The 20567-nt window shown below is 49.3% G+C and overlaps 1 protein-coding gene across 2 annotated transcripts in view; it reads right to left on the bottom strand.

The window, feature by feature from the left end:
* LOC119568290 (rhophilin-2-A-like) overlaps nucleotides 1–20567 on the bottom strand; it is a 75427-nt gene that overhangs the window by 24231 nt on the left and 30629 nt on the right. For both annotated transcript variants that reach the window (XM_037916751.1, XM_037916757.1), the window contains one exon: nucleotides 2879–2994. In XM_037916751.1, the coding sequence (XP_037772679.1) occupies nucleotides 2879–2994 (116 nt within the window). The remainder of the gene's footprint in view (nucleotides 1–2878; nucleotides 2995–20567) is intronic.

Raw genomic sequence — 20567 nt, 5'->3', positions numbered from 1 at the left:
CATAAAGTATACACACACACACACACGCACATAAAGTATACACACGCACACACACGCACATAAAGTATACACACGTACACATAAGTATACGCACACCTACACACAACTATACACACACACGCGTATACCCACACCTACATACCCTTACACAAACGCATACACAAACCTATACGCATGCTCGCACGCACGCACGCGCACGCACACGCACAAAAGACACGTTGGAAAGTTAAGTACATAAAAAAAAAAACGATAACCATTTTGTCTTTCTCTGAAAGTCAAGAAAATGACATGTATGACATCATGAAGCGCGACCCCCCTCACCCCCCCCCACCTAGTGCGTGTGTGTGTGTGGGGGGGGGGGGACTTCAATGCTCGCCTAGAAAGTGAACTTTGTCAGTACATGACACTTTCCTTCGCAGAGTGACACGTAAGTCGGTGTCACATACATATCAGTGAACCACACACCATCTGATCAATCAACAGGACAGGCAAATTATATCTTTTGGCAATCTAACATACTGCTAATGATTTAAGAGTGAATATAATAGAATATAATCAATAATCAATATTAATATTAATAATAATAATGACAGCAACAATAACAATAATAATAACAATAATAATAATAACAATAACAATAATAATAATAATAAAACAACAATAACAGCAACGAAAATAATATATAGTGCTAACGACAAAAACAATTACCACTAACAGTGACAATGCCAGTGATGATTGACAATTGATGGTGATTGCGGTGATGCCAATGAAGAAAATGATGATGATAATTATGATGCTGCTGCTGCTGCTGCTGCTGCTGCTGATGAGATGATGATGATGACGATGACGATGACGATAATATGATGAAGAGGAAGACGATAATAACACTAACACTACAAAAAAATATATATGATAAACAATACATAACATAAAAAAACACTCACACAAACAACCCCCAACCTGCCCCCTCCCCCCCCCACCTCACCCCACCGTCCGCCTCCTTTTCCGTTCTCCGCCTCGAAAATCTCCCGCGCCTTTCTAGTCCCAAGTTTCCAAACTTATGTAAATCGCAGCGAGGAGGAGGAGGAGGAGGAGAGAGAAGAAAAAAACGGTGTTCGCGAAGTATCCGCAACACAACCTCACTCCTCTTTCTCTCCTCCTTGTCCCTCCTTCCCCCCTCCTCCTCCCTTCCCCCCTCCTCCTCCCTTCCCCCCTCCTCCTCCCTTCCCCCCTCCTCCTCCCTTCCCCCCTCCTCCTCCCTTCCCCCTCCCCCCTCCCCCCCCCTCACTCCTTCCCCCCCTCCTCTCCCCTACCCCATGCCTACACCCTATATCTCATCCCCTATCCCTTATCCCCTACCCCCTACCCTCAATCTTACGCCTATCCCCTTCACCCCCCAACCTCACCCCCTCTACCTCCCCCCCCGACGAGAAGCTTCATCTCGCAAAAACACTCGACTCTCGGCAAGGACAACGAGTGACTACCTGAGAGCTGGCGGCGAGATGCTGGAGGGAGGGAGGGAGATGGAGGGAGGGAGGAGGGAGGGAGGGAGATGGAGGGAGGTAGGAGGGAGGGAGGGAGAGGGAGAGGGAGAGGGAGAGGGAGAGGGAGAGGGAGAGGGTGAGAGGGAAAGGGAGAGTGAATGAGAGAGAGAGAGAGAGAGAGAGAGAGAGAGAGAGAGAGAGAGAGAGAGAGAGAGAGAGAGAGAGAGAGAGGGGGGGGGGGGGCAGAAGCCAATGTTTCGCCCAGCGATGAGAAACGATCAAAAGAACGAAAGAGAGAGAGAAAAAAAAAATCAAATTCCATATCTCAACGAAGCGAGTCCCTCTGCTACGATTTCCTCCCTCCTTCCTTCCTTCCTTCCTTCCTTCCTTCCTTCCTTCCTTCCTTCCTTCCTTCCTCCCTCCCTCCCTCCCTCCCTCCATCCCTTCCTTCCTTCCTTCCTTCCTTCCTTCCTCCCTCCCTCCTTTCATCCCTCCCTCCCTTTCCTTTCTTCCCACCTTCCCTCCTCCTTCCTCTCCCCAACCGTATTACAAGCCACCTACAGCAGGCGACGCTTCCCCCCCCCCCCTCAGAAAGACCGCAAGGGGCCCTCTCTCGCGCGCACCCCTAGGCGTATGCCCCCCCCCCCCCGCACCTCTTTCGCAGCCCCCCCCGCAGCCCACGTGACCGGCCGTCGACGCGGACGCTCTCCCTAAATACCCTGCTCACCTCATTCTTATAATTATATAAAAAAAACTAATGTTACTTTAGAAAAAAAAAACAAAAAAAAAAAAAAAAAAAACAAGGCTGCTGATCAAAAAAAGAAAGAAAAAAAAACATGGCGCAAAACAATGCTATCCTTGTCCGAATTTTTCCATATGCGGTGGGATAAAAAAAGATAAAAACAAAAACAAAAATAAAACCATATCCTTGAGAGGCACGCCGATACCAGAGCGACGGCAAAGGTACGAACCCGCACTCGAAACGCGCCAAATACAGCGCCGACGAGGAATATCAATAAGGCATGAGTTGAAATGCAAATGAAAACACCTCTTATGGCGCGTTAAGGAGAAGGAAAGCCTATGCAAATGAGGAGAATTGCTCATGTGCGCTCTTAGGAGGCATGTATGGGTTCACTTTGTCTCGAAGATTACGATGCTGCGGCTTCGAGCGGTGATGCGAAACGTCTGCTCAAGCTGTCAAACTCCTTGGTATAATAAGCCTAGTGTGAAGTGATCGCGATCCAATATCCTTATAATTAATTCTATAAGCTTAAAGGATCACGTATATGTTTGTCTGACCCATAAGCAAACAGCCGAGATTCAATAAGAATAAAAAGAAAATGGAAAACCAATTGAATAAAGAGAAAACATAAAACCACAAATGGAGTACTTACTTGTAGAGGTTCTCGGCGCCGGCCCTTAGCATGAGCTCCTTGTTGATCTCCTGGTTGAGCTTGGAGCGGCGGTTCTGCAGCTTCCCGCGACATGTTTGCAGCCGGGGGTCCGAGCCCTGAAACGAGAGGAAATGCAGTTAGGTTTTTATCCCAAATCCACTCTTATCACGCAGGCAGTTTCGCCAAAATCACCACGCCCGACTCCTCCCAATGCAATGTAATTTTGTACAATTGCCGCGCGGCCCTCGCTTTCCCTCGCTGGATTTCAGACACCATAAAATGCGAATATGACAGGTAATGGAGCCCCAGCACCAAGCCCGCCAGTACCGTATCCTTGACAAACGTAGTTTTGCAAGTACTCTTTTTCGTCTAAGATTACCGCAGCGCAGCACTGGCCCCGCTGGAGCACGTAGTTCGGAGGGAAAGAGGGCCGCCATAAGAGAAACCGCAGCGCATGCAATCACAGGGAATTCCGGCGGGTCAAGAGCAGCGCGGCTCACGGAGGGCCTCTGCCGGTGACACTGACCGCGTGGGAGACGGCGGTGACTGTTCCTCCAGACACGAGGCGCCCCCCCCCTCCCCCCCCCACGCCCGCATTCCCGAAGGAACTCCGGCCGCCCGTAAGAGCAAGATCCGTCCCCGTCGGCTTCCACAACAAAGCGCGGATCCACTTCTCACGCACCGAAAAGGGTCGAATACTGCACGATCTTTTTTATATATATATAAAATGAGGAGGGTGTTGCCGGGAGTGCAAGGTCACGCTGCACCGACACCACCGCGGCTGTACCGTATGTTGCACACTCGCAGCACTTTCACGCCCCCAGGGTATCCTCCGGTGTCCTCGTAAATCTTGGCTCTGCTCCTCGGCTCCCGCGGCGCAAACCTCAAGACGCGGCCCGACGGCGAGCGAAGCACTGCCCACGGCGCTCATGACTCACTGTTACGCGCGATGTACCAGTTACAACACAAGCCTTAGGCAGGGGGGTTTACGAGCGCGATCGAAGAAGCGCCGTTCGCGATAACGATCATAAATCCGCTGATTATAAGAAATCGGAGAAATCTACCTTCTATCCATCTAGTCTATCCCTTGATGCGCCCAAAGGCATAGTTGAGGGGAAACCACCTTTTCATCGTTTCACCCCAGCAAACGTCACATCACCCACAAAATTCCCTACATAAAAAAGAGAAGAAAAGAGATCCATCACTCATAATCCGATACTTTCCTGCACATGCACAAGCGCCGTCATGATGAACAGGCGAAACCAGCGACTCCCCGATCCCGACATCCGGATCGTCATGCACGCCGCGCCCTGCTGCCTCGCTCGCTCGGGCTCGGTCATGCGGGGTTACGGATGCATGAGTGAGCGTCGGGAGGGGGAGGGAGCCGGGGGGGAAGGTCAAACAAGAGTGCCGCTTGGGGGGGAAGACCTTTGAGGCTGCGGAGTCACCTGGCGTCCACCAGTGATCTGTTCTACCAAGTGTTCAGGTCGCCCTGTTTGTGGTAGGTCTCGTTGGCGCAATTTCGACTCGATGATCCAACCTCGCAAAGGGTATACACAGGACACCATGTTCCTCTAGGCACGAAATCTCGAGAAAAAAATAACACATCTCGCTATCGCTACATCAAGGGGAAAAAATTAAACCGAACATCCCATTAACTAAGTGTTTCCAAAATCTGTCAAGTGAAAGTAGCATTGGCGGGTATACCATGCTGTATAGAATGAGGTTATCATACTAGCCAGCGATATCAATCAAATTCTACACAAAATAAATACGAATGAGTAAGTGTGAAAGATCACGCCACCTACACGTGCCCATTATGGAAAAAAAATTTTAATCTGATACCATACCACCATTCCAAATTCTGCACCGTACTGAAAACATTTAAACGACTTAATAACACAAATCGTACGTCTCCGAACTACCCCACCCCCAAAAAATATAATAATAATAATAATAATAATAATAATAATAATAATAATAATAATAATAATAATAAATGTACACAAAACTACACTCCGACACACTCAAACTTTCCAAGAAGCCACGAAGTTTTATGCCTAAGGTCAGCATTCCGTGGGGCGAATTCACACTGATATCACGCAAGATCCTGTTACGGCCTCAGCAAGATGGATGGTGGGCGGGACACTGTACCTTTCTCGCATTTTCCTTTCTCGCGTCGAAATAGAACTTGTGTCTCCTTTTCGTCGCTTTTCTTCTTCTTTTCGTACTAGAATCGCAAGCCTCATCCTCGCAAATGTATCTTAATCGGTCTCTTCGATAATTACAGGCCTACCTAGTTTATCCCCAACTTCCTTTCATTCAGAGTCAAATTTCTATTTATCTAATTACTTTTCCAAATTCTGAGCGACCCCCTTACTCCCCCTCCAAAGACGCCAACTCGTTTCTGTTTCTCCGTGCAGTCTTCTCTCGTGTCGCAGCTGTGCAGTGTTGGAGAGGAGCCAGCTGACCGGCCAGGTAGGTGGGTCAGGAGTCACAAACGAGGCCTGCCGAAGCCGACCCCGAGACGCGACCATGAACTTTTCCCCTTGTCGATTTTTGCCAAATTGACGGGTTTCGCTAACGGTCCGAGCTCAGTGTGACGGGAGTAAGAGGTTCGCCTTTGATGTGACGGGGGAAGGAAAAAAAAAAAGTTTGCGTTCGAAGTGACGGGGGGGGAAAATGGGATTCCTTCCGCGTGCCTATAGGTCCCGATGAAGACGCCATAACGGAGATACGCAGGCGGTTCTCACATCCCCAAATCCTAGCATGACTTGCCTCTCCTCCTCCTCCTCCTCCTCCTCCTCCTCCTCCTACTCCTCTCCCCTCCCTCCTCTTCCTCCTCCTACCCCTCTCCCCTCCCTCCTCTTCCTCCTCCTACCCCTCTCCCCTCCCTCCTCTTCCTCCTCCTACCCCTCTCCCTCCCTCCCTCCTCCTCCTCCTATCCCTCCTCCCCCTCTCCCTGCTCCCCCGCGTCACCCTCCGCAGCGCTTCTCCCATAATTACCTTGTTTGTGGCCTCTACCGCCGCCGCCCACTCCTCCTCCGCCATCGCCATCTCCCCATGACGGGATCCCCGGTCACTCCTGGACGCCGCACTCCGTCCCGATCACTCACGATCACCAATCCACACACACACCATATCAACCACATTCCCCAGCCACCACACGCGATCCGTCAAAACCCTCTCCCAGAGCAGCGCCTACCGCTGGTTTCCTGAAAGGTATGTAACAGGCACTCGGAGGCCCTTCCTTGCTTGGATGCCCTCGCGCTCTTGGTCTCGAGGGGGAGTCGCCAGTCGCTCGAGACGTAGCGTGGTGGTCTCGAGGGCGTTTCTGTCCTTCCCTCCTTCCTTCCTTGCTCTTGCTCTTTCTCTCTCTCTCTCTCTCTCTCTCTCTCTCTCTCTCTCTCTCTCTCTCTCTCTCTCTCTCTCTCTCTCTCTCTCTCTCTCTCTCTCTCTCTACCTACCTATCTACCTATCTATCTCTATCTACCTCTCCCGAATCCCCCTCAGAAGCCAAGACCAGGCAAGGCACCCATAACACAGACCGAAAAAATCAAGTTACACTTCACGGAGAACAACCTCCCCCCCCCCATGCCCCCCGGTATAACTGTGACAAGAGAACTAAAATTAACAAATAAAAAAAGACCCCCCTCCCCACGCTCCCCCCCACACTCAAAAAAAAAAAAAAAAAAAAAAAAAAAAAAAAAAAGCAGATGGCTTTGCCGCGCGGATGAACCGAGCGCAGAACAAAGAACAAGAAGAACGCGGAACACAAGCATTAGCAGCTGAAGAACAAACGAGATAACGACGTCCCGCCGTTGGGTCTCAGCCGGCCGCTCGGAACACGTAATAAGCGAAGAAAGGCGTCTTCGCTCTTCGCTCTAACACGCACAGTTACGCGCATACATCAATCAATCAAGCTGTGCATTGGATATGGAGGAAGATGTAGGGGGTAAAGGGAGAGGGAGAGGGAGACGGAGGTAAAAGGAGAGGGAGAGGAAGAGGGAGAGGGAGAGGGAGAGGGAGACGGAGGTAAAAGGAGAGGAAGAGGAAGAGGGAGAGGGAGAGGGAGGTAAAGGGAGAAGGGAAGAGGGAGAAGGGAAAGGGGAGAGGGAGGTAGAGGTAGAGGGAGAGGGGAAGAGGGGGAAGGGAAAGGGGAGAGGGAAGGAGAGGGAGGAGGAAAAAGTGAGGGATAGAGGGGGAGGGGAGAGAGGGAAAAATTGGAAGACAAAGGAAGAGGCAAAAGGGGGGAGAGATAGATAGATAGGTAAATAAATAGATAGATGGATAGATAGATAGAGAGAGAGAGAGAGAGAGAAGGCGTGTGTATGTGTGCATAAATAAGAAAAACCAGGCCACGAGACACGCCCCATTTTCAAAATTAATCATGTATTTATCGACCAGAAAAGTGACTTTTGACTTCAGCGAATTCAACTCTCAGCATCTGTGTAACGGTTGATCTGAGGAGATAATTAACAGGTCTCATTCTTTTTTCTTTCTTCTCTCTCTCTCTCTCTCTCTCTCTCTCTCTCTCTCTCTTCTCTCTCTCTCTCTCTCTCTCTCTCTCTTCTCTCTCTCCTTCTCTCTCTACTCTCCTCTCTCTCTCTATCTCTCTCTCTTATCTCTCTCTCTCTATCTCTCTCTCTCTATCTCTCTCTCTCTATCTCTCTCTCTATCTCTCTCTCTCTCTCTCTCTCTCTCTCTCTCTCTCTCTCTCTCTCTCTCTCTCTCTCTCTCTCTCTCTCTCTCCCTCATCATCCTATCCCTCCCTCCCTCACCCTCTCCCTCCCTCCCTCACCCTATCCCTCCCTCACCCTCTTTCTCTTTCCCTCCCTCTTCCCCTCTCCCTCTCTTTTCGCTTTCACCCGCTCCTAACGCCGTCGAACGCCATCCTCTGTCGATCAATAACAGGTTTCAGGTTTCTTTTTCCTTCAGACACAGTTTTCGAATCGGTGTATCGAGGGTTCCGCAGGTTCCGCACAGCCTCCTCGGCAGCCTCGCGACGTTGGAGGCTTCCAGACGCTCGTGCAGGGCGGGGAGGTCGGGGGGAGGTCGGGTGGGACAGGGAGGGTGGGAGAGGAGGTGAATGGGGGAGGGAGGGAGGGAGGGAGGGAGGGAGGGAGGGAGGGAGGGAGGGAGGGAGGGAGGGAGGGAGGAGGGAGGGAGGGAGGGAGGGAGAGAGAGAGGGGAGGGAGGGAGAGAGAGAGAGAGAGAGAGAGAGAGAGAGAGAGAGAGAGAGAGAGAGAGAGAGAGAGAGAGAGAGAGAGAGAGAGCCTGGAAATCAACAATGAAATCTATACTGACCGGAGCCACGATTAATAACGACCTCAGCAGCTCCAACACACTGGATGATAACAGCATGACCTTAAAAGACGCTTTACATCTCACTTTTTTTTTAAAACCAACTCCGGAACCATAAGGAAGCCGATACCACCTCTCCCTTAAAATAAATAAAATAAAATAATGAAAATATGGATTCCTCCCTCCCCTTCCCCTCCCCCTTCCCACAGTGACTATGTCTTCCCGGGAATCGCGCAACACGAGACGAAAAGGCGTAGGAGAGAGCGCGCGCGCGTCAGGGAACGACTACCCCCCCCCTGGGCGACCCACTGGCCCTCTGGCGGCGGCGACGCTCAAACGCCTCGCAGACAAGACATTCCCTCACGGCCGGGGGGCGTTAGGGGGGGGAGAGGTCAGACTGCACGGGGAGGGAGGGGGGAGGTCACGTAGCATGAGGGAGGAGGGAGGGGGGGAGGTCACGTAGCATGAGGGAGGAGGGAGGAGGGAGGTAGGGAGGGAAGGAGGGAGTGAGGAGGGGGAGAAGGGAGGGGAGAGGTCAGGCAGCACAAGGGAATAGGAGGGGGAGAAGGTCACGCAGCACGCCCCCCCCCGCCGTCGCTCGCCCGCTCTTTCCCATGGCATATGACCTGGCGAGTCTGCGTCTGGGAACCTCTGACCCTCGGAACTGCGTGAGGGAGCGACGGTGGTCTTGCCTGTTAGCGAAAACCTTCTAAAATGCCATGAAATGAGGCCAAGAAAAAGGGACCGAGTGCGCTAAGCGAAAAACAACCTTATATACAACGGAATAAGACAAAAAAAAAGGCTGACTGCGTGAAGTGAAAATCATCCCACATGCAATTAAATCAACGTAAGAAACACATTTAAATGCGTTTACGGAAAACCATCCAAAAACACCAAAATCAGAGTAAAAACAAATAATGGCGAGTGCGTTGAGCGAAAACCGCCTTAAAAAAAAATAATAAAAATAAGGTTAAGAAAACCCACAATAAACTAAGCGTAAGAAAAGGGGAACCAAAAGCGTTCGCACAACTAGTTAAATCTGAAGGAAGGCAACGTAAGTGTGGCTGTCACCTAACATCAAGCATTCTCCACGAGCACCACCTCCCGCCGTGGGTATATGTGGGTCAGAATGGGTATGCGAGCTGGGTGACTGGGTCCGAGTCGGGCGGAAGACCGAGCTGGAGCCGCGGGTTCATTGCGAATATTCTCTAAACACCCAGTCAAAATAATAATAATAATAATAATAATAATAATAAAATAATAATAATAGTAATAATAACAATAGCAATAACAATAATAATAATAATAATAATAATAATAATAACAATAACAATAACAATAACAATAGCAATAACAATAACAACAACAATAATAATGATGATGAAAAAAAAAAATCAAACTAACCCAGATCTCAAGATAAACCTCCAAAAGAATTTACTTTTTCCTCGATCCGAACCGTTAACTCGCAAGCGCAGGAGCTCCGCGCACGCAAACGTCCCTCCTCACGAGTCGATCTGCTTTCCCGTCGAGACGCAAGTCGCTTCACACTCTGATTGAGGCGACTTCGTGAGCCTTCGAGACTTCAACGCGTCGTCGGCACCGAGACAATGCCATTCAATTTGCCTTTTATCTATTTATCTATCTACTCATTTATTCATTTATCTATTTATCTATTCATTTACTTATCTCTCTGTTTCTATCAATATATCTACCTATCTATTCGTTTATTTATCTACCTGTTTTTCTCTATCTATCTATCTATCTATTCATTTATTTATCTATCTGATTTGTTTATCTATCTATCTATCTATCTATCTATCTACACATTTATTTATCTCTCTGTTTTTGCTTTCAAGTAAATCCTCCCCTTAGTGTGGCGGTCTGACGTCGCGGCCAAGAGGAGGCAAGGGCGCCAAGAGGAGGCAAGGAGAGAGGCAAGAGGAGGCAAGGGCGCCAAGAGGAGGCAAGGAGAGAGGCAAGAGGAGGCAAGGAAGGAGGCAAGAGAGGCAAGGGCGCCAAGCAGGAGGCAAGGAGAGAGGCAAGAGGAGGCAGGAGAGAGGCAAGAGGAGGCAAGGGCCAAGAGGAGGCAAGAGAGAGGCAAGAGGAGCAAGGGCGCAAGAGGAGGAAAGGATGAGAGCAAAAAGGAGGCAAGGGCGCCAATAGAGGAAAGGGCTCCAAGAGAGTCAATGTAGTAGAGGCAAAAGGAGGCAAGGCGCAAGGAGCAAGAGAGAGGCAAGAGGAGCCAAGGGCGCCAGAGGATGTAAGGGTCGCCATAGAGGCAAGGAGAGAGGCAAGTGAGTCAAGGGCTGCCAAGATGAGGCAAGGAGAGAGGCAAGAGGAGGCAAGGGCGCCAAGAGGAGGCAAGGGCGCCAAGAGGAGGCAAGGAGAGAGGCAAGAAGGAACTTCTGGCAAGACGTGCGAGGGAGGCGCCGCGCGCAGCTGAGCGACGACCAGGAACAATGGAGGACGAAGGAGCCTGGGAAAATGAGGGAAGGAGGTGGGGAGAAAGGGGAGAGAAGCAAGGTGATGAGAGGGGAGGAGATGGGAGGGAAGGAGATGGGAGGGGAAGGAGAGGAAAGGGGGAAGGAGATGGGAGGGAAGGAGATGAGAAAGAAGGAGACGAAAAAGGAAAGAAGAGAAAGGAGGACGAAGAAGCCATGGCAAAGGGACGGGAGGAGGATGGAAGCGAAAGAAGGAGATAAGAGAGAAGGACGATGAAGAGGAAGGAGATAAGAGAGAAGGAACACACCTCTTTAGACGCTAGTGTAGAGTGGCTGTCCCGTTAGAGGCGTAACATGCGGGCAGACACGAAGGAAATGCTAATCACTTGCTATAAAAAAAACAAATAATAGAAATACCGCCTCCGCTGCCCTTCCCCATCCCCTTCCCCATCCCCTTCTCCCTCTCCCTCTCCCTCTCCCTCTCCCTCTCCCTCTCCCTCTCCCTCTCTTCTCCTTCTCCTTCTCCTTCCCCTTATTATTATTATTATTATTATTATTATTATTATTATTATTATTATTATTATTATTCCCTTCCTTCCTTCCTTCTCCGCCTCTTCATACTCCTTCTCCCCTTCCTTTCTCCTCAAATTCTTCCTCTTCCTCCCTTCTTTCATTGCTTTTCCTCCTCCTCCCTTCCTTTTCCCCCCCTCTTCCTCACTCCCCTTTCCATCGCCCTCCCTTATCTTTTCCTCTCCTCCCTCCTCCTTTCTCCTCGATCCCATAAAAATAACAAATGGAACTTGGACCGACCAACCACGCCCTCCCCAAGCCAAGGTTTTCGCCACACGTAACGCTGCAAAGCGCCGTGCGTTACGCAACCGCTGCAATCAATCCGTTACACATTTACTGGTACACACAGAAAGAAAGAAAGAAAGAAAGAAAGACAGACAGACAGACAGACAGACACACACACACACACACACACACACACACACACACACACACACACACAAATTATATCTCCCAACGTATTTCTATCTATCTACCTACCTATCTATCCACCTACCTATCTATCCATCGACCTACCTCTACCTAATCTCGCACTTTCTAATGAATCTTCCTACCGTTCTGCCATCATTGCACTCCTCCCGTCCCCTCATTGCAACATAAAGTCACAGGTACAAGGAGGAGGGGAAGGGAGAGGGAAGGAGTCAAACAGGGGTGGAAAGGAAGGAAGGAGAAGAAGAGGAAAGGAGAAGTACAAGGGAGTAACAGGGTGAGGGGGAGGAGGGAGGAGGAGAGGAGAGAGAGAGAAGAAGAAGAAGGAAGAAGAGAGAAGAAGAAGAAGAAGAAGAAGAAGAAGAAGAAAAAAAAAAAAGAAGAAGAAGAAGAATCGGGGAGGATGAAAGAGAGGAGCGAGAGGAGGAAAAAAGTCAAAGGGAGAGAAGAGAGAGAGAACGGGCAAGAAGAGGGGAAAAAAGAACAGACAAGGGGAGGAAAAGGAGAAGGGGCGAGAGAGAGAGAAGGGGGCCACTGGTCACAACACGCTGGTCTTCACAGCTGCGTGGACACGAGGAGACGAGAGAACCAACCTCCCGTTCTCACGTACTCACACCTCCGTCCCTCGGCCCACATCACGCCCCACGGATCAGTATTTACCCGAATAAACACGCAAGCGGATTATCTGTACACATAAAACCCAGCGAAGTCTGCTCACCGAAGAGTCGCGATAACGCATGCACGTATTTTTTTGTTTATCTCGCGGAACGCAGCGGCCAAGCAAGCAAACCCGGCCGTCGTACGATACGTAACCACAGAGGGCGGGCTGTGTCCCCCTTGCATCGTGTCACTGCTCTGCAAACTATGCCACTACTGGCGGTCGGGGGAAGGACATCGTAAACACGTGCGTGTCAGATGCAGTGTGAGATAGAATCGAGAGCTGCGTAGAAGGTGAGAGAGATGACGGCGTGAGAGTAATGATGTGGTGCTACATCGTGGTGAAGGAAGAGTGGAGTAAGCTATAGAGTGTGTGGTTGTGAGTGGTGAGTGAGTGAGTGAGTGAGTGAGTGAGTGAGTGAGTGAGTGAGTGAGTGAGTGAGTGAGTGTTTGTGTGTATGTGTGCTTGTGCATGTGTGTGTTTGCGTTTGCGTGTGCTTGTATGTGTGTTTGGGCGAGATTCTACTATTAAAATACATAATCTGCACCTAAAAGTCCCACAAAGCAAAGCAAAGAACAGGAAGCTACAGCACAAAAAGAGAGATCAGCTGATGCCCACCAAGTGCGCTGCCACACCTGGCGGGCATCATCCCCTCCCGAGCGCCCGGCAGAGGCTGCACGTGGCTCCCTCTTCATCCCGTGATCTGTCGCAACATCATCATCATCATCACATCCAGCATCATCATAACAGCATCAACATCATCCCTAACATATTTCAAAACAGAAAGGGTGGAGACTCCGTTACTAAACTCCATTTGGAAATTCACACCGAAATACTCGCGGCGCCTTTCTCCTTCTCGTTTGGTAATTCACACAAATATCGACACGTTTAACTCTTCATCTCATCTGGTTCTTCACACTAAGATTTCGGCAGCAGCTTCCATTTCACTGCAAACTCGCACAGAAATACCCCAAAACCCAACAGCATTTTCTCTTTTCCTCTTTCCAGGGGGCAACACCACGTTACGACCACGTTACGACCCACGCGCGGATCTTCTTCTCGGGTTCGCATCGACGCATTTCATCCAATAAGGACGAGGATCAGGTCGCTCGTTGGGCTTCTCGTCACACGATCACGAAACCGGATCAACTGCCGCACTTGATACGGAGGCCGACAGCAGCCGTGTGGCTCGCCGAGTTATATGAAAGGCAAAAAATGCACACACACACATATCTATATAAATATATATATATATATATATATATATATATATATACATATATTATATATATTATATATATATAATATATAATATTATATTATATATATTAATATATATATATATATATATATTATATATATATATATATATATATATATATATATATATATATATATATATATATATATATATATATTTATTATATTATATATGTTTACTATCAATATATTTGTTTATCTATACACAGAGACACACACACACACACACTCACACGCACCGCCTATCGTACTTGTCAGGCGACTATACTATCAGCATAGAAACAGCTGTGTGTGTGTGTGTGTGTGTGTGTGTGTGTGTGTGTGTGTAAATAAATAAATATATTGATAGTAAACATATATAATATAATAAATATATATGTATATAAATATATATACACCATATTTGTGCGTGTGCGCGCGCGCACTCGTGCAGAGAATAGGCCTAGGGATCCTCTAACCAGAAGGGCTTGACAAGCAATCAATTGTATTGTCAGAGAAAATTCTCAAACATACGACTATTCTGAAAATTTCCAATAATTTCAACCGTTTTCTTTCCTCAATGCCTGAGCAAATATGAGTCATAAAATATGGCCAATTATACAGTGAGCAGCACGCACGTCCGCCCCCACGCCCACAAAATCTGGGTGACTGTCACAATGCGCCAGGCCTCCCGAAGGATGCTAGGCCTTCCACGCACACGAGCGAGCACCTTCAAAGGGCCTCGTCACGCGGACCTGCCGCCAGTTAACGCTCCCGTGATCACAGTCGGGAGATGTGCCTCACACTCGGCTTAAAAACGTGGCTCTCTCATATAAACCTTCCTGTTTATGCTCCGTCGTGTCCCAGGCGAGCGGACACGCCACGCTCACTCCCTCCCTCTCGAATCGTCCTCAAACGGAGGAAATTACGGTTGTTTGTTACCTTGTGCTACTTGGCAGGACACCGTTGTGAGCAGTCCCATGCTTATGTCACAGCCAGGGTTCAGGTTTTGATCTTGTTATAGCTCTTACAATACTGAGGGTAAGTCAATTTTGGGAATCAACGCTATCAATGCGATATGCTATACTAATCATATTTTCCTATCTACTACACCGCAGCAACTAATATTATATCATACCTCCCCACACCCTCACATACACACAACAAGCAAAACAACACACAGTCGAAAAACATGTTTAATTCCAACTGCTTATGCACGACTCGCTATCTCAATCACCATTCACATGATTACCGACCACTACTCCATCAACTACTCAACTCCATCAACCACTCAACCCACCAATTACTCGGGAAAAGTCCTCCAACCCACTGAAACGACCCCAATCACCTTAACAACCCTCTCGACCCTAATAGTCGAGCCCGAAATACCTTCCTGTGTACAAACCCCATTTTCACCGGGGGCCCAAACTAGCCCCTGGGCATATGGCTAATCCCCCCCCCCACACCTTCCTCCATCCCTCCCTTCCCCCAACCTCCTCCCCATCCTTCCCTCACACTCTCCTCCCTTTAGGTCAGCAAACAAGCCATTAACATGATCTCCGGCCGCAAACCCTCGTCCACGCGACCACCGCCGGCCGCCGCGCAAGCAACCGTCCCACGTGGTTCTCCTCTCCCCTCTCCCACCCTCTCCCCCCTTCCCTCCACCCTCCCCAACCCACTCCAACGTGAGTGTCTGTTATCCTTTCGACTTTCTCTCTCCTCCATCTCGCTTCTCATCTCCATCAGCGCCTTAAGAGGGACTCCGGAGCTATCATCACCCGCGTCATTACGTGGCCTAAGTGCCTCCTTCCAGCTGTCGTACCCCCCCCCCACCCACCCTTCGTGTTAGAGGAGTGTCGCGGCTCCTAAACGATTCTGATTGAAGTCATATTACCTATCATCATTCTTACATTTCTATACCGGCTGTTCGGTCTCCACTAATTGCACTCTCTTCATTCTACGGTATGATTAGCATAATAAGCGTCATTAGTAGTTCCGTCAGTGATGTCTAAACTACTAAACAGGTTTCACGCCAGGATCTCTCTCTACTGACATCGCTAGTTAACTTCCTCATCTATTCCCATTGCAAAGTTACGTCACAAACCCTGCGTCTTACACACTCAAAGAGAAACTCGCCATTGGTTTCCACTGGCTACATCCCCTCACTCGCAACATTCTTCGAAAACCAATGAAGACACACACTACTTGTCCCAAATTCTTCATACACCACATCAAACATCTAACACGAAGACTTCAAAACATCTTGCGCGATGCTGTTGCAGACCGCAACCCCGACCGCAGACTCGCACCTTCGTTCCTCTCCCTCTCGCCTCCCCCGACGCCACTGCTGTTTCTTCGTCTGCATCACAGCTTCACCATCGCCACTAGACTCTTCATTATCATTATAACTAGACTTCACTATCACCATAACTAAACTTCACCATCACCTATCACCATAACTAGACTTCACTACCACCTATCACTAGAACTAGACTTCACTAGTCATCATCACTAGCATATTGGACTATCATACCTTACACACTATCGCCACGACACTAGACTTCACCTGTCACCACACCATACAGAGTTTACCACTATCCCACCTAAGGTTCTCTTTCTACATGTCATCACCACACTCACAGCACTACTGCTGATGATCCACATAATCCTTGAAGGCAACAGGTACCTCCAACCAACTTTCACCGGTATACTCAGTCTGGAGTTAAGCGCCGGAGTGGATGACGCTCCAAGGGACCGCTCACTCCCACCCCCCTACCCTTAGGCAGAGTCATCCACACACCATCCACGGCATTATCCGTCATACCCACACCGTGAAATAGCGCCACAGAGAATAACGCTCCATCAACCCTCCCCACCCCCAAAAAAGGCGGAGTCATCCAAGCATCCCGGCTTCCGTCACCCACACGTGAAATCCACGAGATACGCCCCATCCCCCCCCAAGGATAGGACCAGAGCGGGGCCCCGCCCCCGATGCCCTAATACCACATCCCGGTAACTAGGTCACGGGAGATAGGACAGGTAGCGGGGGGGATCCGACCCAGGTAACCATCATCCGGCAGCCTCGCTTAATCCGGATGCGTCCGTTATGTCTCAAAGCGTCCGGTCGGCGCGGGGTTCCAGGGCCGGAATCTGCCTCGCCCGCCCTTCCCTCGTCGGCGTCCCTCCCTCCCTCCCGCCGGCCAGCGGTCGCGGGCGTCATGCACACCTCTGGCCGTCCCTAGGGGGGAGGGGGGGGTCGTCCCGCGCTCTGAACCGCTCATGCAGCCCTTCGCTCGAGGCGTTTTTTCATCCGGTTTCCTTTCCAAGCCATAGATTTTCTTCTCAAAAACAACTTCGTTGCCAAGAATGCCAAAGAATAAGAAAAAAAAATAAAAAATAAAACAGATTTCCGCTGAGGATACTCTGAATCTCGAGACGAAGCGCGCGGAGTCAAACCCACTCTACCGCTGTCGTGTCATCCGTTGGCATTTCACATCCCCCTCCCCCTCCCCCTCCCCCCCCCACCCCCCCCCACCCCACAAAAAGAAAGCGAGGCAATTAAACTACCAAAATCAATACCATAATCATGACCCGGACTCGCTAACACCTGACCTTTCCACCCCTTCCAAAAATACCCGCCTAGTCCAGCATAATTATACACGCCGGGCATCGATACACTACACTAATACCATGTCATATGTTACACTCCTCTCGCCTACCCAACCTGCGGCTCTCACGCCCACCGCCCACCGCCCATTTCTGAGCTCGGAACAGGCGGCCGCGAATCGAAAGCAAGGCCGGTCATTTACCTTATGTTAATATCAAGTTGCAATTGACCCCGTTCGGCGAGATACTGATAATCGAGAAGCAGGATTTATGAAACGAGTATTCCCGCGTTAATATTCCCTTTCGCTTTAAAAGACTTTTGCTGGTGACTTGCTTATAAAACTCTTCTATATTATCTCGCTTCCAGACTCACAGGGGGGATCGATTACCTAAGAAAGACATCGAATCATACAAACGAATTGTGACTCAAGATAACAAAGAAAAGAGGAAAGAGATAATAATAATAATAATAATAATAATAATAATAATAATAATAATAATAATAATAATAATAATAATAATAATAACAATAATAACAATAATAACAATAACAATAACAATAATAATAATAACAATAACAACAATAACAATAATAATAATAACAATAACAATAACAAGAATAATAACAATAATAATAATAATGATGATAATAATAATCCACGATCCATCGCCTCGGCACGGAGGCAATCTGCTTAATGAACCGAATCAGATCGAGCCTCATTTCCCTTCCCTTCCCCCTCCCCCTCCCTGCCCACCACCCCGCTAATCACCCGCCCCCCCCTCCCCCACCCACAATCTCCTCGCCCTCCTTGATTTAGGTACACCCGCAACCCCCTCCCCCCCAACCTTCCATTTACCTTAATCCCCTCCCCTATCAACTTAACTACGCCCCCCTCCCCCTCTTTACCTTAATCCTCCATCCTCCCTATCGATTTAATTACCCCACCCCCTTCCCAACTCTGCTTATCTTTGGCTTGCAGATTGTTTATATCTACGCCCCCCTTCCTTCCCGTGTCTGTCCGTTTGTCTGTCTGTCTGTCTGTCTGTCTGTCTGTCTGTCTGTCTGTCTGTCTGTCTGTCTGTCTGTCTGTCTGTCTGTCTGTCTGTCTGTCTGTCTTGTCGTCTGTCTCTGTCTCTCTCTCTTTTAGTGTTTTTCTTCCCGCATTTTCTTCTATCCCCCGTTCCATTCCCTCATTCCGTTATTTCCGTCCATGAATATCCTCACGGCGGTTAACGAGGCTGAACGTCCAGGCGGGTCTTGAAGGCAACAACATCCGGGAACAAGCCTCAAGCACTCCGTTTGGCCGGAAGGATGACACATAAGGAGGCCATTCTGCGCTCGCTCGCTCTCTATTTCTCTTTCTTTCTTTCTCTCTCTCTCTCTCTCTCTCTCTCTCTCTCTCTCTCTCTCTCTCTCTCTCTCTCTCTCTCTCTCTCTCTCTCTCTCTCTCTCTCTCTCTCTCTCCTATTTGCCTATCTCCTTTCTCTGCTTGCCCTGTCTCTCAGCCATTTATCTCCTTCCCTCTCTTCTCCCTCTTCCTTCCTACCTTCTCTTATTCTTCCTTCTCCCTTACCTTCCCTCCCTCCCTCCTTCCTCTCGCCCTCATCCCTCATCCTTCTGCTCCTCCTCCTCCCTTCACGCTTCCTTAAAGAATAACAGGAGATGACTGCGCATCCGACCCACCCCCACCACCCTTTCCCCCTCTCCTCCCCCTCCATCCGTCTCCTCCCTCCTCCCGCTCCCCTCCATCCGTCTCCTCCCTCCTCCCTCCTCCCTCCTTCCCTCCCTCCTTCCCCCCCCCTTCTCTAATTGGCCCCGCGGCGTCATGAATTCATGAATAGATTCTGGAGCAAGAGGTTTTACCGTCATACTGTAACGGTCTCGCGATCGGCCTCCGTGTCATGGCGCGCGGACGAACACGACGACAACGACAACAAAAAAAAAAAAAAAAATATATAAAAAAAAAACACGACAGTCGAAGAAATTAATATAGAATTAAATAACCCGAAGCGAAGAAAGAAAAAAGAAACACGAAAAAAAACGAAAAACCGTTTCAAGATAATCAGAGCAAAAGATAATTTGTCAAGCTTCCTGAAACAAGAAAAATAACGGACTTAATATTAGATTCCTCTTCTTTTTTTTTCTTCTGCTTCTCCTCCTTTTTTATCATAGTTTCCTCTTCTTAAAAAATGCACGGGCGGGCCTGACGTAACGGATTCTGCTCCAGTGTTCATGACGCACTCCATTTAACACGTGTCTCGGTGCATTTGATGAGGCGAGTGTGCGTGCATGTATGTGCGTGTGTGCGTGCGTGTGCGTGTGTGAGAGTGAGTGAGTGAGTGAGTGAGTGAGTGAGTGAGTGAGTGAGTGAGTGAGTGAGTGAGCGAGCGTGTGTACATACATACATACATACATACATACATACACACACATACATGCACGCACTCCCACTCATTCGCATGCAAGTACGAGCGAGGCCTTCGAGCTGCTACTTCTCCATGACGTCAGCAGCCAGTACCTTATTCGGCGGTTGTGTCAGCTGTCTCTCTCTCACTTCTTTCTTTCTTTCTTTCTTTCTTTCTTTCTCTCTTTCTTCTTCTCTCTCTCCTTTTCTTTGTCTTTCTCTTATTCTATCTTCTTTTCCTTCATTTTATTCATTATTTGCCGTTCTCTCTCACCTCTTCTTCGCCTCTTCTCATTTCTTCTCTTCGCTCCGTCTTCTCTCTCTTCTCGCATTTTTTCTGTTCTTTATTCTCTTTTTCTCCACTAATATTCCGTTTCTTCAATCTTTCCATTTCCGTTTTTTGTTGTTGTTTTTTCTTCTCATTCTCACTTCTTCCCTCTTTTCTTCCTCTTCTTCCTCTCCCCATTCTTCCCTCTCTCCTTCTCCCTTTCCTCCCCACTCCTTCCCCCTCGCTCTTCCTCCCCACCTTCTTCCCTATCCCATTCCCTTCTCCCTCTGCCCTCTCCATCTTCTCCTCTCCTTCCTCCTCTTCCCCTTTCCCATCCCCTTCCTCCTCTTCCTCTTCCCCTTCTTCCCCACCCCTTCCTCCTCTTTCCCCTTCTCCTACCCACCTTCCCCCACTTCCCTCCCTCCCTCCCCACCACCCAAGTCCTCCCAACGCAGACCAGAAGAGAGCCAGTGCCAGCAACCTTGGTACCAAAGCGGCCGTAGTATTTGGGACGCATTAGCAGTCAGCGTTGCCACACGCTGCCTCCTGACGTTGGACCTCCTGACGTTGGACCTCCTGACGCTAGGACTCTCTAGACAGTGGCCTTCCCCTGACGCTGGCCCTCTCCTGACGCTGGCCCTCTCCTGACGCTGGCCCTCTCCCGACGCTGGCCCTCTCCTGACGCTGGCCCTCTCCTGACGCTGGCCCTCTCCCGACGCTGGCCCTCTCCCGACGCTGGCCCTCTCCTGACGTTGGCCCTCTCCCGACG

This window comes from Penaeus monodon, chromosome 4 (assembly GCF_015228065.2).
Source record: "Penaeus monodon isolate SGIC_2016 chromosome 4, NSTDA_Pmon_1, whole genome shotgun sequence".
Classification (NCBI taxonomy): domain Eukaryota; kingdom Metazoa; phylum Arthropoda; class Malacostraca; order Decapoda; family Penaeidae; genus Penaeus; species Penaeus monodon.
This window is presented reverse-complemented; position numbering and strand designations above follow the sequence as displayed.